At 38.6% G+C, this 25,883-nt stretch overlaps 1 protein-coding gene across 1 annotated transcript in view; it reads right to left on the reverse strand.

Annotated features, from left to right (window-relative positions):
- The window catches only part of CHP1 (calcineurin like EF-hand protein 1), a 45,578-nt gene that overhangs the window by 11,313 nt on the left and 8,382 nt on the right, over positions 1 to 25,883 (reverse strand). Inside the window, exons 2-4 of the mRNA XM_047075297.1 lie at positions 25,102 to 25,174; positions 11,422 to 11,502; positions 6,886 to 7,013 (exon numbers count right to left, since the gene is read on the reverse strand). Coding sequence (XP_046931253.1) covers positions 6,886 to 7,013; positions 11,422 to 11,502; positions 25,102 to 25,174 — 282 coding nt within the window. The remainder of the gene's footprint in view (positions 1 to 6,885; positions 7,014 to 11,421; positions 11,503 to 25,101; positions 25,175 to 25,883) is intronic.

The raw sequence follows: 25,883 nt of genomic DNA on the forward strand, positions 1-25,883 counted from the left end.
ACATTGTTGTGTGACCATCACCACTATCTACTCCAGAATTTTTTCATCTTCCTCATGAAACTCTGATCCATTAAACAATAACTTTCCATTTCCCTCTATCCCTAGCTTGACAACTTTTTCTCTATGACTTTGGGCTACTCTAGGAGCCTCACCTAAGAAGAATCAAACAATATTTATCCTTTTGACTTTTTTTTTTTAAGCATAAGTAGATTCATCCAAGTAGCATGTGGCAGAATCTCCTTTTTTGAGGCCAAATAATGTTCCACTGTGTGTATACAATGCATTTTGTGTACCCTTTCATCTGTTGGTGAACATTTGGGTTGCCTCTACCTTTTAGCTATTGTGAATATGCTGTTCACTATTTCTTCTTGGCCACTTTCCCTAATTCCACTTTACCAATACTCCTATCATCCAAATAAAATAGCTTCACGCAGACAACTTACTTCCCTTCCCACATCATTCATTATGAAATCACTAGGAGGCCGGGGTGGCTCAGTCGGTTGAACATCCAACTTCGGCTCAGGTCATGATCTCATGGTTCCGTGACCTTGAGCCCTACGTAAGGCTCACTGCTTTAAGCACAGAGCCTGCTTTGGATCCTCTGTGCCCCTTCCCCGCTCATACTGTCTCTCTCAAAAATAAATAAAACATTTAAAAAAAGAAATAATAAAAATTAAAAAACGAAATCTTTTAAGAAGACAATTAGAACATCAACAGGGAAGTTTATAAACCTCTCTCCTACCTACCACACCCTGGACCACCACAAGGTGGGGTGAACCTTTCATGTAGGACATTACAACCTCACTGATCTGAAGAGGAGATAAAGCAATTAGTAACCTTTCCCAAAAGACAGACAGAGCAGTAGTACTATGTGTGCTTGGGTATAGTTCAGCCTTGGGGGTTTCCCTTGACATTCTTTCACTGCAGCATAAGAAAGAAATAAGACAAAGTGTGCTCTCAGAGCTCCTGTTCTGTGTAAAAGATGGATCGTAACCAAACTTGGTTCCAGAAACTCATATTTTAAAGTAATACACCTCCTATGGAAGGGAAATGTGTCTTAGTGGCAAATATATCGCTAGATATACAATGTTCAGTTGCTCTCAGTCTACACCAGGAAGCGCCATCTTGCTGCTTTCATAGCTCTGTGGGAAATTCAGAGAAAACCAATATATAAACATAAGTAGACATCCAGGACTCTCCTGTAGGTTTGGTTTCATCGATCTAATTACATGAATGTGATCTCAACAGATAGGCTGCAACAGAATTCTTTTTCTTTTTTCTTTTTTATTATTCTATCTCATACTAAAGTTTGCCATTTCTGTGGCATTCAGATCTTCCTCCTTCCTAACAGACTCTCATCTACAGCTGTCTGTCTCATTTCCATGAGATGTGAACAGGGAAACACATAGCCTAGTTGTTGAAAGCCATCATATGACCATGAGGAGCCATGCCTTTGGATGAAGCAGATCCTAAGGATGGCAAAGTAGAGCAACAGAAAAAACACAATAAACTCTGACACTTGCCTCCCCTGACTTGTAAAGTGAGATAATACATTTAACTTATTGTCCAGTCCAGATGAGTCAGCTAAAGGTATCCTAACTGATACACCAAGTAACTTCCAAATATGTTTGGAATATTTTCTTTGGGGTCAGTGTGAACTAATGTACTTAGACCACAGCAATTTATAAAGGAAATAAACTACAAAGAAAGGACTCTGTAGATGTGTTGCATAAAATATCTGGATCAAGCTATGGGAATCCAAAGCTAATGAACTGCAGTTTTTTTCTCTTCTTACTATTATCTGCTTGCTGAGTAAAAGGTCTATAAGGCAGAAATTTTACCACAAGGGGTTCAATTTGCTTTACGTACTTATCTGTTTCTTCTATTGCGGTAAAATACACATAGAATTTACCATCTTAACCATTTTTAAATGTACAGTTCAGTGGCATTAAATACATTCACATTGTATAATCATCACAACCACCCATCCCTGTAACTCTCTTCATCTTGTAAAACTGAAACCCTACACCTTTATTGTTTTTTTAAAATGTTTATTTCTTTTTTAGAGAGAGCACAAGAGCACATGCAGGGGAGGGGCAGAGAGAGGGAGACAGAGGATCTGAACTGGGCTCTACACTGACAGGAGAGAGCCTGATGCAGGATTCAAACTCATGAACCATGAGATCATGACCTGAACCGAAGTAGGACGCTTAACCAACTGAGCCACCCAGGCACCCCCGTATACCTTTAAATAATAACTCCCCATTCTCCCTTCCCCCTATCCCTAGCAACCACCATTATATTTTCTGTCTTTAAGATTTTGACTACCTCTAAGTCCTCATAGAAGTAGAATCATACAGCATCTTTTCATGAGTAGCATTATGCCTCAAGTGGTATAATGTTGTAGAATATTTCAATTTTCTTCCTTTTCCAGGCTGAATAATATTCCCATGTATTTATATAGCACATTTTTGCCTACCCATTCATTCTTGGATGGACACTTGAGTTGTTTTCTCATTTTAGCTATTGTGAATAATGCTAAGAACATGACTGCCTGTACAACTATCTCTCCAAGATCTTGCCTTCGATTCTTTTGGATATATACCTGGAAGTGGAAGTGCTAAATCATATGGTAATTCTATTTTTAATTTTTTGAGGAACCACCATACTGTTTTCCATAGTGGCTACACTATATTACATTCCTGCCAACAGTGGACAAGGGTTCCAATTCCTCTGTATCCTTGTCAACACTTGTTATGTTCTGTTTTTATTTGTTTTTTGATAGTACCCATCCTAACGGGTATAAGATAGTATCTCATTATAGTTTTTGTTTGCATTTCTCTAATAATTAGTGATGTTGAACATCAACATCATGTGTTCGTGGGCCATCTACAAAGCCTGATGTGAAGCTCAAAGTCACGAACCGTGAGATCATGACCTGAGCCAAAACCAAGAGTCAGACACTTAAGCTGAGCCAGCCTGGTGCCCCCAATTTCTCTAATTTTTTAAATGTTTATTTATTTGTTTTGAGAGAGAGAGAGAGTCAAGCAGGAAGGGGCAGACAGAGAGAGGGAGACACAGAATCCAAAGCAGGCTCCAGGCTCTGAGCTGTCAGTACAGAGCCTGGTGACGAGCTCGAACCCACGGACTGCAAGATCATGGCCTGAGCCGAAATCTGACACCCAACCGACTGAGCCACCCAGGTGCCCCAGATATAGCCCTTAAAACATTCATTTTATGAGATTTAGCCCAACATTTTTCAGGTTATCAGTATCTCTTCTGGCTCTGATTCTGTGGTGTCTTGTATTCATTATGCCTACAAGTTTACAGTCAACCAGAAACTTGATATATTTGCTTATTTCAGATTCAATGAAAGTCACTGATGAAAAGAACAACAAAAAGCGAAAAGAGCCCTGCAGCAGACCACTGGGAACCTCTTTCTGGTCTGACACATATTCATACCTTTTGGGTATTCTAACCTACTGCTCCATTGTATACAACAAAATACTGACAAAGACTTTATTAAGTGTTTTTCTAAAATCTATTTTACATTAACAAATGCCATGAAAGAAATACACAAAGAGAAACATGTGGAATGTGTTTCTCTATTGCTTTCACCAATGTACTGTTGGCTGTTTTTTCTTTTTTTTCTTACTTATTTTAGAGTAGAGACTCACAGGAAGTTACAAAAAAAAATACATAGGAAGGTCCCATATACTTTTCACCAGCGTTCCCTGATGTTTAATATCTTGCGTTAACTATAACATACCATCAGAATCAAGAAATCGACAGTGGTACAATCCACAGAGCTCACTCAGATTTCACTGTGTGTGTGTGTGTGTGTGTGTGTGTGTGTGTGTAGTTCTGTGCAATTTTATCCACCTATGTAGTTTTGTGTAACCATCACCACAGTCAAGATACAGAGCTGTCTGAAACAGATTCACAAATACAGAGACAAAATAGTAGCTGCCAGAAGGGAGGTGGGTGAGGAGATGAGCAACAGGTGAAGGGGATCAAAAAGTACAAACTTCTAGTTATAAGTCACAGGGATGTAAAGCACAGCACAGGGAAAATGATCAGTAATAATTGTAATAACTTTGTATGGTGACAGATGGTAACCACACTTATTGTGGTGAGCATTTCATAAAGTATGCCATGCATACATGACATTATGCATTTGACATAAATGTCAAATCACTATGTGGTACACCTGAAACTAATATATTGTATGTCACCTATACTTCAATAATAAAAAAGATAGACAGCTCTAATGTTACACAGCCTCTAATGTTACATCCTGTTATTTAATATATAATACAGAAGCACATAAGCCTACATATTTGACTTTATGCATTCAAAACTATTCTGAGATAGCGTCAGTAGGATTCACCAGACCGCCAAAGGAATTCATGACTTGAAAAAACTATAGCCCATGCTAGAGAGGGAATTCAGGTAAAAGGTTTGTGTTAGGTCCGATGACCTTTAAAGTCTCCTCTAATCCTGGATTAGAAAAGCAAGCATAGTTTCGTGGAGCACAGAATGTCTCTTAACTGTCTTCTCCTTAACCAACTCACTTGATTCATGGACGCTCCCCTTCCCTCTGCAAACTGTCCGAATAGATGGGGTGGCTCACTGCATACTCGTAGCTAATGGGCAACACCTGAGTGTCTACTCCACCAGCTGAAATGGATGGTCACCAAGAGTCAGATGTATCCACTGCCCTAAAACTGTGCTATGTGTACTTAATTTAATAAAACTATATAATAAATACAAAGTGAAACATGTACGTGGAAACAAAGTTATTGTTTTTACGAAAATTAGATTACTTCTGAAAGGCTCAAAATTAAGTTACTGAAAAAAAAAACAACAACAACTGCTGCTAAGCTAAGTGTGGCAGAACAACTGTAAAAGATTAAGGAAAAAATGTAAACACCAGAAAGATTCTATTTGTGGAGTGCTTTACAAGTATCTTTAAATTCTCTTTCCACTTGAAAGAAACTGCAACCAGAAACCCCAGACTATACATTATGGATGTGCTTTATACAAAAACATCACACGACTCCCATCTGCAGACTTTTATGAAAACAAAACAAAAAGTCTTAGTCCTTCATCAAAAGATTGGGCAGTGAATGTGTTTTCAAATATTTTAAGGTAAAATAAAATGTTAAATCATGTATACTCTTCTATGATTCCATGCCATAGCTGGCTTTTTCAATTATTGATCAAGTCCTGGTCTGACCACATTGAATAAGAAATTTTCTATTATGCTAATGCCAGAATCAGGCAAACATGTACTAAATATACGCTGAAACTTAAAAATAAATTGTTTTTTGATGTTTATTTTTGAAGTAGAGAGAGACAGAGCGTGAGCAGGAGAGAGGCAGAAAGAGAGGGAGACACAGAATCCGAAGCAGGCTCCAGGCTCTGAGCTGTCAGCAGAGCCATGAGATCATGACCTGAGCCGAAGTTGGACACTTAACCGAATGAGCCACCCAAGCACCCCTATGCTGAAATTCTTAAAACGTTAAGACCTAGGCTTTGTCTCAAGTAGTATTTAGTCTTGAAAGGAGAAATGGGAATTCACTAACAAACATAAAGTATTCCATAAATTTGAGAACAACTCATTAGAGTTCTATTTTCTTCTATACTGTTTTGTTTGTACTTAAGTTTTCTGCTCTTCAGTAAGGTACCCAATATTGTGGTAAAGAAGAATAGTATTTTGCTATTTTGGTTCAAAAATCTTTCCTGTCCTATATAACAAAATTTATTTCAGTGCTTCTGAAACTCTTTACCAAGACAGGAGTGAAGTTATAGTCCTATAGCCAGGGAGATCAGAGGATGTAGCCCAAAGGCCATAAATTAAAAGTTTCAGTTTCAATTACCCATGTTTCGTTTTTCGTTTCTTTTTTTTTCTTCTTAAGTAATCTCTATGCCCAACATGGGGCTGGAACTCATGACTCTAATATCAAGAGTCACATATCTACTGACTGAACCAGCCAGGTGCTCTGCACCTTTCAAATGTATGTCAATTTGGCATTATATTCTATGATTTATCTATATTTATTTCCATATTAAAAAGCCTTTTATTTTACTATAAATCAATAAAATCCAATATAAACTTGATGGGCCCCATTTATTCTGTGGCTTCAAAGACCTCTCTGAATACCACTGTACACTCTTGCAAGAAAAGCTTGGGCTCATCAATGCAATACAATCTCAATTTCAACTTACGTTGAATGAAAAGAGAAATTCAATTTCAATTTCTGGAGAAGTGTTGTAAGGGATTGGGCAATACCATACATGAGCCAACAAGGGCAGAGGGAAATATAACAAGTGTCCAAGGAAAGGAGGCAAGAGGCATGGGGACAAAAGTTAAATCTTGCACTAAGACAGCTGTCTACCCCTACTCCTACCCCAGTAGCAACCAAATTCTAAGATAGGCTGAGGACTGCCATTCTTCCTTACAGGTGGGGCTGGGTTTTATTCACTGTTGTTGCTCTAGCACTTACACACTGCCTGGCACATGGTAAGCATTCTATGAATTTTAAGGATAATATCAGCAGCTAACTCTTACTGCCGGGCACTATTTGAAGTACCTGACATATTACAATTCATTTTATCATTACAACATCCCTATGTGAAATCCCGTAACATCCCATTTTACAGAAGAGGAAACCAAAGCCCAAAGTTTTTAAGTCATTTGCCCAAAATCACATGGCCAAAAAGGGGTAGAGCTGAGATTCAAACCCAGTCAGTTTAATTTCAGGGTCTGAGCTCTTCATCACTATACTCTTGTAAATGCTTCTTCAATGAATGAATGAGTAAATACATGATTTGTAAGAAATGAAAGCAAATATTTTAAGGCAGAAAACTTTATCTCCTTACAGTGCAGTTTGTTGCTTCGGCTATTGAGTGGTTCTGGTCCATTCACATCTTTGCTCTTTTCATTATCCTCAATGGGTCGAAAATGAGCCAAAGTTCTCATGAATCCACGGAAGTTTACCTGGTCCTCTCTGATTGGGAAATGGAACAAACAGAATACCATGTCAATCGGGGTAATTCTTTCCTAGGAATTCAATATGCTGGCAACAGTTTTAGCTAGAGTGGCCTTAAAGTCCATTTAACGAGGTCTTTCCCCATATGCATGATTCTTTAGGATTCATAAAATACCTTTATTAAGCATCAACCCAACCTTGTGAGATAGGTATTATTTTTCCCACATTATAAATGATTAACCAGACTTGGAGAGGTAACTGAATTTAGCAGGGTCAGAGTCATCTACTGATGTTTCTTGTATCTCTTTTCCCAAGGAGGATTTTGAGTAGCACCAAGGCTACACTATCAGGCAAGCCAGGACTTGAACTCACTGCTGTAGTGGGTTTACAGTGAGCAGTAAATTAGCCATGTCAACCCAATGACTCCCCAGCCACCTATCGTGTTTCCCCTGAAATCACATACACCTATACCACATATTTTAAGGTTAAGGCATATTATGGAAAAGCAACTTCTAAAATAAATATTTTGTTATAAAAGCAATAAATACATTTTTGGAAATTTGGGGGGAAAATAGAAGGAAAAATACCATTCCTAGCTCTATCAATCAATTATAATCATTAATATATTTTCTTCCATTTATTTTTCTATGCATTCTGGATAATTGTGTACATACTGTATGCATACACAATTTTCTATCCTGTTTTAAACTTTTAAGCATGTCTCCAATCAACATAAACACTTTGAAACATTTTAAATGTCTGCAAAGTAATTGTGTTACTTGTCATGATTTTATTATTCCCTCATAACTGGATAGATTTTTTTTCCCCATTTCTCATGATTATGTTTGGAATACTCATATATAAAGCTTTTCTGGTACTTACAATTAGAGAAAATTAATCATGCCACAGGCAAATCAGTAACCCTATGAGAAATAATTGTAGGGGTGCCTGAGTCTAAATTATGGTTGAGCGTCCGACTTTGGCTCAGGTCATAATATCGCAGTTCTTGAGTTAAAGTCCTGCACTGGGCTGTCTGCTGTCAGCGTGGAGCCGGCTTCAGATCCTCTGTCCCCCCCATGCCCCTCCAGCATGCGTGCTCTCTCTCAAAAATGAATGAACATTGGGGCGCCTGGGTGGCTCAGTAGGTTAAGCGTCCGACTTCGGCTCAGGTCACGATCTTGTGGTCCGTGAGCTGGAGCCCCGCGTCGGGCTCTGTGCCGACGGCTCAGAGCCTGGAGCCTGTTTCAGATTCTGTGTCTCCTTCTCTCTCTGACCCTCCCCCATTCATGCTCTGTCTCTCTCTGTCTCAAAAATAAATAAACGTTAAAAAAATTAAAAAAAAAAAAATGAACATTTAAAATAAACTTATAAAAAGAAGAAAGAATTCTAAAACTTGAACGATGTTATTTATTTATTTATATTTTAGAGAGAAAGAGAGAGTGTGCACACACAAGCAAGGGAGGGGCAGAAGGAAAGGGAGACAGAATCTTAACCAGGGTCCATGCTCAGCAGGGAGCCTGATGCAGGGCTGGATCCCATGACCCTGGGATCATGACCTGAGCTGAAATCAAGAGTGGGACACCTAACCAACTGAGGCATCCCATTGCCCCCAATATTCTTTAATTAAAGGAGAATATCCAATGTGATATGGTTACTTATCTAAGGTAGTCATGGAAAGAATAGGTTGTCTAGTTCCTGTGGCTACCTAAAAGTAAATCCCACTCTTTTCTTGCCCCATTGAATAGTTGTCATACGTCAAGTCTCTCAAGTGCCAGGCAGAAACACGCTGATCAGACTGTCTAAGGATGGAGTTCAAAAGCTAGCTCATGAGCTCAATGTACTCAAAAGAATGACCATTAGTTTTTCAAGTTAGCTATATATTGCTAATGGAGCAGTATCTCATAAAAAAACATAAGATCTAAGGAATCAAGTAATATGGAATAAGATTTGAGTTATATGCCAAAACAAACAGGTTAATAAGTACATATATTATTGACATATGACTCAAAGGTTAAAGGAAACTAAATACTAATGCTCCATTTTCAAATCTCATTAAAAAAAAATTCCACTTGCATAAGAATAGAGAAGAAACAAAAAACCCAGAAACCAAATCTCTGTATCTTATTAACAGCAAGAAGCAGAAGAGAAGCTTGTTAAGAGCTTAGTGGTGTAGCCCAGTGTGGGCCTCAACTTCCTCATGTGCACCTGCCTACTGTCTCTAGCAGAATGTTACATAGGATGGCGGCCAATACTGTAGTCACAACAAAGGTGGTTGGGCCTTATAAAACAGCTTCCCAAGAACCGCTTCTTCAAATAATCAATGGTCACCATGGAACTCTGAAAAAATTGTTGGCAAAATGATTCTACTAGGCTTACTTTTCATTCCAAAATGTTTGGATACAAAGCACAGTTGTGAAAGTTATCTCTGGACAGGGTCAATGTTCGGTATGGACTGAAGAGGAAGTGGAAAAAAATGCAAGAATTCAGCACAAAAACCACACCTGAAACAAACAGGGTAATTTCTCAGGGAGAGAAAAAGGAGAAAATGAAGACAGGCAGGAGATTCTTCATGGTCAACATGAATCTGAAGAGAGCAGGTCTCAGTTTGATTAGATTCGTGTCCTCAAATAAACTAGCTGCTAGTCTTTCCCCTCTGTCACTCAAATGTACTAAATGCCCAACTTCACAACTTGCAAATTCCTTTGCTCCCAGTCCAGAGTTCTAAAATTTCCTCTCCAGGTATTTTATCTGATAGTATCCTCACTGACACTTAGTCTCATTATTAAGAAACTGGCAACCGCTGAACTTCTTAAAGTCCTTTTGGGTCATACAGATAAGTTACAAGGAACCAGGAAGAAATTGTTAAAGAGATTACTTAAAACAATGCATAATAAGCTTTATTCAGAAAAAAGTACCTAATCAGATGGATAAATATTTACCCAGTACTTTGATGGCAGTGTATTAAGTAGTGAAGCATATCAAAAGCCGTTAGACCAACCTAAATCTATTTGACAAACTGTGTGTGGTGGAGAGAACTGCATCCTTAGCCAATGTTGTAAAAGAAAAATAAAGGCTGTGAAAATGTTCCACATTAAAGGAGGCCAAAGAGACATGACAACAGACCCAGACTGGATCGTGTATTGGAGTGGGGGTGGGGGGGAGTGCTATAAAGGATATAAAAATTGGCATATGATTGATCTATTGAGATAAAATAGGCAATGGGAGAAACAGGTGAAGATGGTCAAAGGGTACAAACTTCCAGTTATAAAATGAATAAGTTCTGGGGATGTAACGCATGGCATGGTGAGAATAGGTAACAGTATTATATTGTATACTTCAAAGTTGCTAAGAGAATAGATTATAAAAGTTCTCATTACACAAAAACAGTCCCTATGTGAGGTGATAAATAGATGAACTAACCTTATTGTGACAATCATTTTTCAATATATACATATATAAAATCACTGTGCTGTACATCTTAAACTTATTCAATGTTTATATGACAATTATATTTCAAAAAAGCTGGAAAAAAGAATAAAATACATAATATTTTATACTAATATTCCAGCAGCTGATAGGTGCTGTAGGTATAAATTACACATAAGATTTCAAAGACTTAATATTAAAAAAATATAATGTATTAATTTAAAAATATTGATTATATATCGTATGATAATATTTTATTTTTTTTTTTTTTAAATTTTTTTTTTTCAACGTTTATTTATTTTTGGGACAGAGAGAGACAGAGCATGAACGGGGGAGGGGCAGAGAGAGAGGGAGACACAGAATCGGAAACAGGCTCCAGGCTCCGAGCCATCCGCCCAGAGCCCGACGCGGGGCTCGAACTCACGGACCGCGAGATCGTGACCTGGCTGACGTCGGACGCCCAACCGACTGCGCCACCCAGGCGCCCCCGTATGATAATATTTTAAATATATTGGTTAAATAAAGTATATATTAATGAAGTTAATTTAACTTGTTTATTTTTTATTTTATGTGGGTACTAGAAAATGTCTAATTACATATGCGATTTGATTATATTTTCATTGGCTTGAACTGAGAGAACACATGCAAATGAGGCAAAATGTTAACAATGTAACAACAGATAAGTCTGGGAGTTCTTTGTATTATTTTCAATTTTTACAAATTTCTATAAATTTGAAATTATTTCCAAATACAAGTTTAAAAAATTTTAGTTTTACATTAAAGATAAACATAGATTAAAGACAGAAGTTTGAAAACAGGCTTATATACCTATTTGAAATTTAAAAATGGGAAGGAGGGTAGAAGAGAAGAGATCTTCTAGATATGACTAAGTTAAGGATGCCCAGTATAATCAAGAGGATCACGGATCTGAGATGACCCAACCAATATCATTATTTCAGATTAGCCTCAGAAAGGAAGCCCAACAACTGCAGGGACTCACCCCTCCGGAAAGAAGGCATTGATGATCCGGTCCCCCAGTGGGTTGATGGCAAGTTCTGGAATCCGTTGGAAATCTTCCCGGCTGCCAAGAGAATCACCTTGAGTTAGAGATTATTGGCCCTTAGCAGGAACTCCTTTAGTCATGCCAGAGTACAACCTAGCAAGATCATTACCTCATGGAATTTACTTCTGTGGCAAATTATACCAAATAACTGCAAAGAATTGCACTTTAGTTGCTGCCAAGTGTTTCTCACACCAACTCAGGAGTGGAAGAGGCCAGATTTGACTATGCCACATTCCAGTGAATTCAGCACACAAGTTACGTCAATAAACCAACTGACGAACAAATACTGAGCTGTCCCTGTAAATCATTCTTTGAACATTACCATTTTGTACTTGGTTATTAGGTATGGAGAGTGAACAGCAACGCAAAGTATTAAACAACACAGAGTCTGTGGGAGGTAGCAAAAATTCTGTACTCTCGGTGAGATCTACAGCACCTGTGAAAGGCAAGGAATTCTTAGGCAGTGTCCAAGGAAAGAATAAAATGTGACAACTAACTGATTTTCATACTTCCTTGCTCCGATTCTGGCTCTTCTTCCATTTCTCCTACCGACTCAGAGCTAGAGAAGTATTTAAGTTTCGAACCTGGCAAGGGCAATCATCTTCTCACAGCTTGGAAGTTACACTGAAGTGAGTATTATTAGCTGCCATTCACTATATACACATCATGTGTCACTCTGTTTATACACATTATCTTGTTTCTTCAAGGCGTTTTACCTGTACCCTTTTAGAGCTGAGGAAATTGAGAGTCAGTGAGATAAAGTAACTTGCCCTGTGCTACTGAAGTAGTAAGTGGCAGAACCAGGATTTAAATCTAAGTCCCTATGTCAAAGCACATGCTCTTTTTCTTAAAAAACACACACTTCTTTCCCATATTAAACTTGCTGAAAGAAAGGTGCTCTCCCCAAAAATGTTCAATAAGTATTTTCTAAAAACTTCTTAGCTGATATCCTGTGCCAAGAACATAAAGCTGTCTAGAACATATCTGTGCTGTATTCCTCAAAAATATGAATGTCATGAAGGACAGGGAAAGGCAGAGGATTGTTCCAGATTATAGGGGACTAAAGAAATGTATAACTGAACTCAATGCATGATCCTTAACTAGGAAAAACATTACTATGAAGGATATTACTAAACCAATAGGTAAAAATGGAATACAGGCCATACAGAACATGGAATTACATAATAGTACTATATCAAAATGCTTGATTTCTTGACTTTGACATGAGAATGTCCTTGCAATAGGAAATACACACTGAAGTATGTGGCAAAATGTTAACTGCTAAATCTGAGTATCAGGTATGTGAAAGTTCTTTGCATTATTCTTGGAACTTTCCTGTAAGTTTAAAATTATTTCCAGATAATGGGGTGCTGGGTGGCTCAGCCAGTTAAGCGTCTGACTTTACCTCAGGTGATGATCTTGCAGTCTGTGAGTTGGAGCCCTGTGTCAGGCTCTGTCCTGACAGCTCAGAGCTTGGAGCCGGCTTCAGATTCTGTGTCTCCCTCTCCCTCTGCCCCTAACCCACTCGCATTCTGTTTCTGTCTCTCTCAAAAATAAACATTAAAAAGAAAGAAAGAAAGAAAGAAAGAAAGAAAGAAAGAAAGAAAGAAAGAAAAGAAAGAAAACAATTTCCAGATAAAAAGTAAAGAAAAAGAATAATATAAACTTGAATAAACCTGATTCTTGCCTTCAAGATGTTTACTAACAGAAGAGAGAGACCTTATTCCTCTACCTGCTTTGTACTAAATGCTAATGAAATGTCCCTATTTTATCCAGGAGCCTTCAATGCTCTTGTTCCTCTTAGAATGGTTTAACATTTAGATGGTGCTGAATTAATTCAAGAAGCTCATCTCCAGCACAACTGGTGGTGACACAGGTAGAAACTGACCTGGGAACTGAGCACAAAGCTCTGGAACAATAACTCTGAATTCTAATCTCACCCCCACCCCCCTTCTTTTTAAGTTTATTTATTTTGAGAGAGATAGAGACAGAGAGCAAGCACGGGCCCCAGTGGAGGACAGATAGAGAAGGAGAGAGAGGATCTGAAGCAGGCTCCATGCTGTCAGCAAAGAGCCTGAAAGTGGGCCTCGATCCTACGAAGCATGAGATCATGACTTGAGCCAAGATCAAGGGTGGGACGGTTAACCAACTGAGTCACCTAGGCACCCCTGGATTCTAACTTTCCTTGATTCCTTAGGGTAATAATTTTTATATCAATGAATGAACCAGAAGAAGCGATTCTTAAGATAACTGGGTTGCTTAGGATGATAAAAGATAAAGGAAACTAAGGAGGTCTTGATTATTTAATTCAACAAACGTACTAAGCTCTTATTACATAATTTATTCTGTAATACAAAGTCCACATTATCACCAAAGTGGTTCTTCTTCTTTGACACAGGTTAAGAAACAATAACTACTTCCTTCTAAATAAAGATTAAGGTTCATTTGAATTTCATAGCCACATACCTCAGTTTAATGTCTAACAAGCTGAAGTAATTTTAGCTGAAAAAAGGCACAGTTTAAATACCAGGTCTAGTATCAGGTGGAGAGTACACAATCAAGCCTGAACTTCAGTCTCAAAGGGGATCTAGACTTGGACTTCCAATGTCAGTAAGACCTAACCCTGTCCTTTGACACTTTTTAAAAAAATTCTACTCCTGGAATTTAGATTGTATATACAATGCAGTTCCATAAGACCAAGAGGAATACTATTGATAGTATCAAAATGAAAATGAAAGAATAGAAAATAATCGTTTGTAAACTGTTAAATAAATATACAGTTTATTTTTATTAGTTGTTCTATAGTAGAATGGAGATCAAGGCAATTTCTCTAAAACAACTTCTTAAATTTGTCCACTAACACAAACTTAATAGAGAAAAATATATCCTCTAAGCAGTACACATTCTACATGTAAGATCTTGTTCAAAATTTGTGTGTACATTAAAAAAGCATGCCAATATTATAGTCTATCTCATACCTAGGAAAATATTCCTCAAAGATATTTTAAGAGAAGATACATATATATATATATTTAAATTTTTTTTAATGTTGATTTATTTATTATTTTATTTGGGGCGCCTGGGTGGCTCAGTCGGTTGGGCGTCCGACTTCAGCTCAGGTCACGATCTCGCGGTCCGTGAGTTCGAGCCCCGCATCGGGCTCTGGGCTGATGGCTCGGAGCCTGGAGCCTGTTTCGGATTCTGTGTCTCCCTCTCTCTGCCCCTCCCCCATTCATGCTCTGTCTCTCTCTGTTTCAAAAATAAATAAACGTTAAAAAAAATTTTTTTTTAACGTTTATTTATTTTTGAGAGAGAGAGAGAGAGAGAGAGAGGGAGAGAGAAACAGAGTGTAAGCAGGAGAGGGGCAGAGAGAAAAGGAGACACAGAATCTGAAGCAGGCTCCAGGCTCTGAGCTGGATCCTGAGTACAGATCCTGACACAGGGCTTGAACCCAGAGAACCACGAAATCATGACCTGAATCCAAGTTGGGACACTTAACCAACTAAGCCACCCAGGTGCCCCAGATATGATATTTTTTTAATGTTTATTTATTTTTGAAAGAGATTGAGCAGGAGAGGGACAGAGAGAGAAGGGAGCACAGAGGATGTAGAGTGGGCTCTGTGTTGACAGCAATGAGCCTGATGTGAGCCTTGAACTCATGAACCATAAAATCATGACCTGAGCTGAAGTCAGACTCTCAACCGACTGAGCCACCCAGGTACCTCAAGAAAAGATATTATTATTAGAAGTAGGCAAGTCTGAGAACAGAACCATATAACAGCATTCTTTGTGGCCAAGAAATTCCCAGTGAGAGTGGTTTTCCAGACCTTCACCGGCACAGTGATGTTTGAGAGACTTTTAGTAACCAGAAGTGCCAGCCCTCTACACTGATCTTCACTGTGCAGGTTCCTTCTCTTACTTGGAGAATTAGCCTTACAGTAAACTGTTTGTATTTCAGGATCCTGGGTCGATGCTTAGATGACTTATACATAATGAGGACATTAAAATCTGTTAATAGGACACACTTGTGGGAACATATTAAGAAATGTAAAAGCATTCCATATTCAAGTGATATAATAGAAATAAGTTATTATTTATATTTAACACAGAAATAATTTCCATTATTTAAAGCACATAATTAATATTTTAGTTTATTTTTTTAGTAATCTCTATACTTAAAACCCCAAGATCAAGAGTCGCATGCTCTTCCAATTGAGCCAGCCAGGCACCCCCATTTAATTAATATTTTAAATTAAATTGATAATATAATTTTGTTGTTGTTGTCTTGATAATAGACTGATTTTCTGTTTTTAATGTTTTACTTTATTTTTTAAGTTAATTTACTCATTTTGAGAGAGAGTGTCTGTGCAAAACTGGGGAAGGGTAGAGAGAGGGAGAGACAGAATCCCAAGCAGGCTCTGCACCATCAGTGCAGAGCCCAGTGTCGGTCCCAAACTCACAAAGCATGATATCATGACCTGAGCCAAGCCCAAGAGCTAGACACTCAAAGAACTGTGCCACCCAGGCTCTCCATAATAGAATTATTTTCATGTAAAGTGTCAATAAGTGCCAAATCTAAACTTTGTTAGTTGTTGCAGCATTCCAGGGCCAGATTGGCTAATCTGCAAGGCTACGTGTGACCTCTGGTTGAATATGTTGGGCACACACACATTTACCTTCTCTCACTCTCTAAAACCCCCTGAAATGTCAACAGAAACACACACGTTATCAGAATATATCCGTGACATAAACAATCAGGGTGGGAGGCGTGTGCTAGTAACCAAGCGACTGTGACAAATTCTGGAAGTAGAAAATAAGTGCAAATGTAGTGACAAGTAGTCAGAGGAGGGCCCACGAAAAGGCTGCAACACAGCTGAGAGCCATTCTGCCCTGCAGAATCTCAGCAAGGCACCACACTCAGGACTGCCAGGTAAGGGAAGCCACATTCAGGGTAATTACAGGAATTTTTAAAGAACAGGCCAGCTGCCCAATGCTGCCGACGCCCATCTTAACAATATAAAACCATTTGATCTGTTAGGAAAGAAATGGAAAGAGCTACCTGGGCAGGGCTGAATTCAAATATGAGAAGTTGGCCTCTGAGGAACACAGTCCTTTTATTTGAAGAAGGGAGGGGGGGACACCTGGGTGGCTCAGTCGGTTAAGCGGCCGACTTTGGCTCAGGTCATGATCTCGCAGTCCGTGAGTTCGAGCCCCGCGTCGGGCTCTGTGCTGACAGCTCAGAGCCTGAAGCCTGTTTCAGATTCTGTGTCTCCCTCTCTCTGACATGAATGGGGAGCCCATTCATGCTCTGTCTCTCTCTGTCTCAAAAACAAATAAACGTTAAAAAAAAATTAAAAAAAAAAAAAAAGGAAGAAGGGAGGGGGGGATCTGTACCCTTGCTCCTTGACCATATACCCTAAAGTGAGGTCTACCAACTGGCCCTGCTCAGAGAATAGAGGACTTGAAGTCAGCCCTTCCATCCAGGAAAGACCTGTGGTGAAAGCAACCACAAACAAACCCATGCCAATTTTCTATAGTAATCCATGCAGGCTTTTTCATAAATATAAATGGACAACCAAAGTTCACCCAATATTTTGGGAAAATTAATTGCACAAAAGAGTAGGATCAAGATGAATACAGATAACAATTCAGGGAACACAAGAAAGTTCTAAAAGATTCTAATAAGTAACCCCGTAGACATTTGATAAGCTTTTGCATCTATAAAGCAAAAATAAGTTACTATGATAGAACAGAGGTCAGAGAAAAGAGAGGTCTTTAGAAATTAAAAATAGGCTGTGGACTAATAAAAAAAGTTCATCAAAATGACTGAAAAATAAATTCAAGGATTTCCTTCAGAAAGCAAAGGAAAAAGTCAAAACAGCCAGGAAATATGAGTGAAAGTTGAGTCTTTGTGGTCCAGTAAGCAGCCAACAGATAAGCCATAAAGATCAAAAAGGAAAAGAGAGGGGAGGAAATAATAAAAGAAATAAAAGAAGAAAACTTCCCAGCTAATGGATGTATTTTTAGATTGAGAAGGTTCACCTAATACTGAGCAGTGAATAATGAAAAATAACCCACAAAAAGGTACATCTTTGTGAAGTTTCAGAACATCAAAAGGAGATATTTAAAGGTTTCAGAAAGGAAAATTATCTGCTAAAAGAGTGAGAATTAGACTAGTATCACAGTTCTCATCTGTGAAACCTATTCTGAAATAACTAATACCAGTGTGTACAAGGAAGTGCTTGTCTGGGACACTGAAATCATCTGTCCTCTGAATAAAGTCAAACAAGAAAATAAACCTTAAAAAGCACTCAGTGTTTAAGCAGATAAACAGCTATCACTCAGGACACAATCTCCTAAAATTTACAGGTAGTCTTTTTTTTTTTTTTTGTAATCCACTCTGACAAATTGCTGTCTTTTAATTGCTATATTATTTTTTTATTTTGTTTTAATTAATTTTTTTAAATTACATCCAAGTTAGTTAGCATATAGTATAACAATGATTTCAGGAGTAGATTCCTTAATGCCCCTTACCCATTTAGCCCATCCTCCCTCCCACAACCCCTCCTGTAACCCTCTGTTTGTTCTCCATATTTAAGAGTCTATTATGTTTTTGCCCCTTCCCTGTTTTTATATTATTTTTGCTTCCCTTATGTTCATCTGTTTTGTATCTTAAAGTCCTCATATGAGTGAAGTCATATGCTATTTGTCTTTCTCTAATTTCACTTAGCATAATACCCTCTAGTTCTATCCACTTAGTTGTGAATGGCAAGATTTCATTTTTTTGATTGCCGAGTAACACTCCATTGTATATATATATATACCACATCTTCTTTATCTATTCATCTATTAATGGACATTTGGGCTCTTTCCATACTTTGGCTATTGTTGATAGTGCTGCTACAAACATTGGGGTGCATGTGTTGGAGAAGGGAATAAAGTACACCAAAGATGGCCAATGGGGCTAAAACAAACTCTGGTCTCTAGCTTAGAGACCTCTCCTCTGGGTTCTTCCTCCTTTGTTTGCTGCGCGTGCGAAAACCCCCACAGATATGGAAGATGACAACTATAAATTACCCTCCCCACTTGCATTTGGCACTCAGATCTTTGGAGAAACAGTCTCCTGTGAGCCCCCCGGTGTTAAGTAAATCTCTGATCCACCAAGATCTCCAAATGCTACTGCTTGGTTTTTCCACCAGTGTTCCAACCTGGTTCTGTAACACATGTGCCCCTTCGAAACAGCATATCTGTATCCCTTGGATAAATACCTAGTAGTGCCATTGCTGGGTCATAGGGTAGTTCTATTTTTAATCTTTTGAGGAACCTCCATACTGTTTTCCAGAGTGACTGCACCAGTGTGCATTCCCAACAGGCAGTCTTTTTTTAAGTGATATGTAACAACACAGCCAACAAGCAATTCCCAGTAAAAACTTTCTTGCAGAGTTTAGCTGGTTTGTACTATCCCCTGTAGTCAACCTAAACTGCATGATTTAACATCGAGGAATATTTTTCATCATGGGATTATTTCAGAAAAAGTATTTTTTTTAATGTTTTTATTTATTTTTGAGACAGAGAGAGACAGAGCATGAGCAGGGGAGGGGCAGAGAGGGAGACACAGAATCTGAAGCAGGCTCCAGGCTCTGAGCTGTCAGCACAGGGCCTGATGCGGGGCTTGAACTCACAGACTGTGAGATCATGACCTGAGCCGAAGTTGGATGCTTAACCGACTGAGCCACCCAGGAGCCCCCAGAAAAAGTATTATGTGACAAAGAGTCAATATTAAAATTGCTAAAAACAGAGGCTATTTTTCAAGCAAACTTTTACCAAAGTATAACATACCTACAGAAAAAAGCACAAATCACAAGTATTTGGCATGATGACTCTTACCAAGTAAAGATTATAACCAGTACCCAAATCATGAAATGGTTTATGATCTGTACCCAAACACCTCCTTCATGCTCCTTTGGTCTCTACCTGCTCCCCTCCACAAAGGGTCATCACTATCCTGACTTCTAACACCACAGATTAGATCAATACAGAAGATATTTAAACAAAAGAAATCATCTTTGTATTCAGGTGCTGATCAGGCTCTCATCTTGACCTGACCTACAAAGGACCACTTCAAGACCCCTTACAGGACAGATGCCATTTCAGGAAGATCAATTTTAACAGCAGTGGTAGAAACATTTGACCTAAAATAACGGCCTCTGAAGAAAATGAGATTTGTGAGGTTATGGTATATTTTTACATTCTATGAAATATCTGGAAGGTGATCCATGTAAAAAAGTCTACAGGAAAATTCCAAAAATCAATTTGGTAAATACTGTTTATAATACTCCCTTCTTGAAGAGGCCCAATTCACTTAAGCATATTAAAGATGCCAGGAAAACCCATAAAAAAGAAGCCTGTTAAACCTTGTTTACCAAGCTTTGCACAGTTCATTTATTTAAAAAAAATTTTTTTTTAAACATTTATTCATTTCCTGAGAGAGAGTCAGAGTGTGAGTAGGGCAGGGGCAGAGAAAGAGGAAGACACAGAATCCAAAGCAAGCTCCAGGCTCTGAGCTATCAGCACAGAGCCCCACACAGAACTCAAACTTACGTACTGTGAGATCATGACCTGAGCTGAAGTCAGATGCTCAACCAACTGAGCCACCCAAGCACCCCGTATTTATTTTTTTAATGCTTATTTATTTTTGAGAGAGAGAAAAGGAGACAGACAGAGCAGGAAAGGGGGAGGGGTAGAGAGAAAGGGAGACACAGAATCTGAAGCAGGCTCCAGGCCCTGAGCTGTCAGCGCAGAGCCCGATGTGGGTCTCGAACACATGAACCGTAAGATCGTGACCTGAGCCCAAGTCGGACGCTTAACCAACTGAGCCACTCAGGCGCCCCAAGCTTTGCACAGTTTAGTCGATAATTATGTTTCTTCTTTTTATGCAACATCTATTGGCAGACCAAGGAACTGGTATTCTATAAAACATACTTTGGGGCAAATCTCTGAAAGCACTTTGCAGAAGCTCAATTCCTAATCAAAGCCTTCCAAAGTTTCTGCTTTATGTTCCCAGTGGGACTGACACTACAAAAGAATACAAATGCTGTGGATGATACATGGTATAGCTTCTGACTCTGCTGAATTTGGCTTCAGCTCCCAGACACGGGAGCATCATGGAAGAGGAAAGTAAAGAAAATGTAGAAAGGAAAATATTTCTGCCAAAAGCCTTCTTAAGAAAGTAGATCCTATTCTAGGAAACAAAAGATTGGTCACTTGCATTTGGCTGAGTACCCTGAAAAAGTCAAGACAGGACTTGAGCTGGGTTTGGCAGTGAAGGCTAGAAAGAACTAAATTATGCTATACTACAGAAGATTTTAGAGTCTAGCAGGTATTCTCTACGGCTAGAGGGAGTAGAAGAGAAGACGGGGCTGGGGAAGAGGGTAGAATATCTAAGGGATGGCCAGAGGCGGAGATGGTAGTGTCAGGAAGCATAGCCAGAGCAATGCCCTGATAGTAGGTGGGTCCAAAAAATGGTTTACATACAATATGCTATTGGTTTACTGTGTAGTACAATCGGGTAATTTCCTCTTATACTCAAGGCTTGGGATAATCCCATATTTTGATTCACACCACATGGAGATCAAAGCACAAATTTAAGATCTAGGGCTTTGTAAAACTGAGTACAAAAAATCAGTTAGATCTAGGTAACTAGGAAATAAAAAAATATCGCATCACTTTCTACCACCTCTTCCCCAACCAAGAATGTGTAAAACCAGCACTGAGAACAGTACCCAGCACATCACAGACAGTCAATAAATACCTATCAGATGAGTAAATTAGTTCACTGGCTTTCCATAGAGTATGAAATGGTGTTTTAGCAATTGAGCAAATCTTACCAAGATTTAAACATTTGTTTTTTAACCTTTATTTATTTTTGAGACAGAGAAGACAGAGCATGAACGGGGGAGGGTCAGAGAGAGAGGGAGACACAGAATCTGAAAACAGGCTCCAGGCTCTGAGCCACCAGCACAGAGCCTGACGCAGGGCTTGAACTCACGAACCGCGAGATCATGACCTGAGCTGAAGTCGGACACTTAACCGACTGAGCCACCCAGGCGCCCCAAATCTTACCAAGATTTTAATGAGTAGGTAACACTAGTTGACACCTGCAAAATTTTCACCCTAAGAAGAAACAACTCCTTTTATGAAAGTCTTTCCATTGTTTTCCTGCAAATAATGAAAGTGATCAAAACACACAACGACATTTACAGATCACTCAGTTTCCACAAAGAAGAAAAGGACTCAAAATGCATGTGAATTCTAGAACTTTACGTAGTGGTTAAATCTGAATTTATGAGGAAGATGTAAACCTAAACTCAAGCAAATTATTCAAGTATTAGAACTGAAAGAAAAAAAGGATTTTAGTCTGATTCCTTTTTTTTAAGTATGTGTATATATTTAAAGTTTGTTTATTTATTTATTTACTTTTGAGACAGAGAGAGGGGGAGACAGAGAGAGAGAGAGAGAGAGAGAGAGAGAGAGAATATATCCCAAGTAGGCTCTGAGCTACCAGCGCAGAGAGCCTGATGTGGGGCTTGAAACCATGAATTAGGAGACCATGACCCAAGCCAAAACCAGGAGTTGGATGCCCACCTGACTGAACCACCCAGGCAGCCCCTGATGTATTTTTTCAAGTACAAATGTACATAGTCTCTTCAACCAATGGTGCTAGGATAAGTAGACATCCACATGCAAAAAACTAAAGTTTGACTTTTACTTCACACCACACACACACACACACACACACACACACCCATACACGATAACTCAAAATGAATCAAAGACCTAAACAGAAGAGCAAAACTATACAACTACTAGAAAAAAACACAGAGGTAAATGTTGATGACCTTGAATTTGACAATGGTTTCTTAGATAGGATACCAAAAGTACATGGACCAAAAAAAAAAATTAGATAAGTTAGACTTCATCAAAATTTAAAACTTTTGTGCTTCAAAGAATACTATAAAGACAATGAAAAGACAAGCCACAGAATAGGAGAAAATATTTGTAAATCATATATTTGATAAGGGTCTAGTGTCTGCAATACAGGAAGAACTCTTGGAAATCAACAACAACAAAAGACAAACCAATTAAAAAATTGGCAAAGGACTTGAAAAGGCATTTCTCCAAAGAAGACATGCAAACAGGGTTGGGGGGTGGGTAAATGGGTGATGGGCATTAAGGAGAGCATTTGATGGGATGAGCACTAGGTATTATATGTGAGTGATGAATCACTGGCTTCTGTTTCTGAAACCAATACATTGTTAACTAACCTGAATTTAACTTAATTAATTAATTAATTAATTAAAAAACAAAAAAGGTCAACCATGAAAAGATGCTCCTTATCAATAGCCAGCAGGGAAATGCAAATCAAAACCACAATGATAAATCATTCATACCCACAAGGATCGCTAGAATTAAAAGACAGATAGTAAGTGTTGGTGAGGATGTAGAGAAGTTTGAACACTCAATACATTGCAGGTAGGAATGTAAAACAGTGCAGCCTCTGTGGAAAACAATTTGGTGTTCTTCAATAAATTAAGCACAAAATTAGTATATGACCTTCAATATTACTCCTAGCTGTAAACCCTATGAGAATTAAAATATATATTCACACAAAATGTTCACAGTAGCACTATTCATAACAGTCAAAATGTGTGAAAAACCTAAATGTCCATCAACGTATCAACGGATAAACAAAATGTAACATATGCATATAATGGAATATTACTCAGCCATAAAAAGAAATGAAATATCAATACATGCTGTATTATTTAACCTTGAAAACACCATGTTAAATGAAAGAAGCCAGTCACAGAAAGCCACAGATTGTATGATTCCATTTATATGAAATGTCTACAGAGAAAACAATAGATTAGTGGTTGTCCCTGGAATAGAAAGTGACAGATTAGGGGTGCCTAAGTGGCTCACTCAGTTAAGCATCTGACTTTGGCTCAGGCCATGATCTCGTGGTTCATGGGTTCAAGCTCTGCATCAGGCTCTGTGCTGACAGCTCAGAGCCTGGAGCTTGCTTCAGGTTCTGTGTCTCTCTCTCTCACTGCCTCTCCCCAGCTTGTCCTTGTCTCTCTCTCTTTCAAAAATAAACAAGCATTAAAAAATATTAAAAAGAAAAAAAAAGTGAGTGCTTAATGGGTGTAAGGTTTCCATCTGAGGTGATGAAAATGTTCTGGAACTAGATAGTAGTAATGGTTATACAACATTATGAATCCAGTTAAGGCCACTGAATTGTGCACGTTAAAATGGTAAATTTTATATTATGTGTATTTGCCTCAATAAAAAAAAAAAAGAAGAAGAAAAAGCACCCAGTGTGGTCTTTGCACATGGTAGATATTCCATAGTTGCTGACTTTAATGACTAAAAAGCATGATTTGAGTCAATCCCAGCTTCTAGCGATTTGGCCCTACACAAACACATCTCTATGGATTTATCACAATTCTCTAGCTATTCTGTCCAAGGATTATGTACAAAGGCTTAACAACTATATTTCTTCCCCATTTATACTACATCCCACAATTGTGCTAGAAGTCTTCCAAAGAAGTCTCAAACTACTTCTTGCTTACTGTCAGCCACTAGAAAAGCTACTAGCTTTTGGTTAGTCAAAGCTATGCTTGCTATTGAGAGTTAGGTTGGGGGCTAGTGGTAACAAGATATTTCATTGGACTACGATAAGATGATTACAAATATGAAGTGGTACAACACCACATTACTCTGAAATCATATACTTAACTCTAGACAGGAGTTTCTCAACTTGGGCATGTTTTATATTTAGGAAGAATAATTATTTGTCATGGGAGGGCCTATCATGTCTGTTACATGACATTTAACAGCATTTCTGACCTCTATACACCAGACATCAACAGCAAGCCCTAGTCATGACAATCAAAAATGTCTCCAGACATTTTATCACCCAGGGGCAAAAGACCCTCAGCTGAGAACCACTGCTCTAAAAAGTATTTTTTTAAATGTTTATCCATTTGAGAGAGAGAGAGAGACACAAAGCAAGAGCGAGTGGGGGAGGGGCAGAGAGAGAGAGCGGGACACAGAATCTGAAGCAGGCTCCAGGCTGTGAGCTGTCAGCACAGAGCCTGATGTGGGGCTCGAACTCATGAACTGTGAGATCATGACCTGAGCTGAAGTCAGACATCTAACCAACTGAGCCACCCAGGAGCCCGGAGAACCACTGCTCTAGACTGAAACATTGAACATCTTATCTAACATTAATATAAATAAACTGATGTATCCTAGGGTTATAGGGTTGGATTGGGAAATGAGAAGAGAGGACAAAACAATCTAGACCACCTAGGTAGTTCCTAGGAGCAGCATGAAGGCTGGCTGCCCAAATCAACAGAAGTTAAGAACAAAGCAACAAGCACCTAGTGATAAATGTAAAGCCACTGTTCTGCTTATTTAACTCCCTTGTGAATCGATGGTGCCCAAAGACAGTGAAGAACTTGTCCCTCCTATCTGCACTCTGGATGCCTATTATCTCTGCCCTGTTCAGACATTGCCCAAAAATAAAGAGGAAATACAGACAGAACTGCCTACCTGAGAGTCCCATTCTCTCCTTTGTCCAGGCTGGTGAATCGGCTGTAGAGGCGGGTGATCTGACTGTGGGAAACTAAAGAAGACAAAATTAGTCTTAGTTGGAGAAGTCACCCTCCACTCAAACTCAACTCGAGTGTGGACCTTCAGAAACCAACTGCCTTTCTGGTTCTAGTGCACCATATACTTCAAAGAGAGTAAATGGGGATATGTCTCAACTGTAACTCATTTCTAGTGTCAAAACAGGAATTTTAAAAGCTAACAAAAGAATGGAGTTAGAAAGTACATAAATCAAGAGCAAAACAGACTCTCAGGAATGAAGTCTAGTCTTCATTAGGACTATATATTAAATGTCAGGTGGTTAGGATTTAACAAAACAAAGCCAAATTTAGTTTAAAAGGAAACTGTGGGGTGCCTGGGTGGCTCAGTTGATTTCTGCTCAAGTCATGATCTCATGGTTGTGGGATCAAGCCTTGTATTGGGCTCCGCGCTGACAGCCCCGAGCCTACTTGGGATTCTAAGATAAGACAAAAAGAACAACAACAAAAAAGAAATTGTGAAACTTTCACCTTTTCACCTGACTCAGAGACTATGAAAACACATGGTTTGATTAAAAACACATACCTATTAATCAGTATGATGTTTCGGGCTGGCAATGCCAGGTCGGTAATTTGTACTGAATTAAAGACTGGGGCAGATTCTGTTTTTATTTTTTTTGTTTTAGTTTATTAACAATTTTATTTTTAAATAATCTTTACACCCAGTGTGGGGCTTGAACTCACAAC

Source organism: Lynx rufus, unplaced genomic scaffold (genome assembly GCF_022079265.1).
Source record: "Lynx rufus isolate CCGP_SWC_20201006 ecotype Redwood Valley unplaced genomic scaffold, mLynRuf1.p SCAF_13, whole genome shotgun sequence".
NCBI lineage: Eukaryota > Metazoa > Chordata > Mammalia > Carnivora > Felidae > Lynx > Lynx rufus.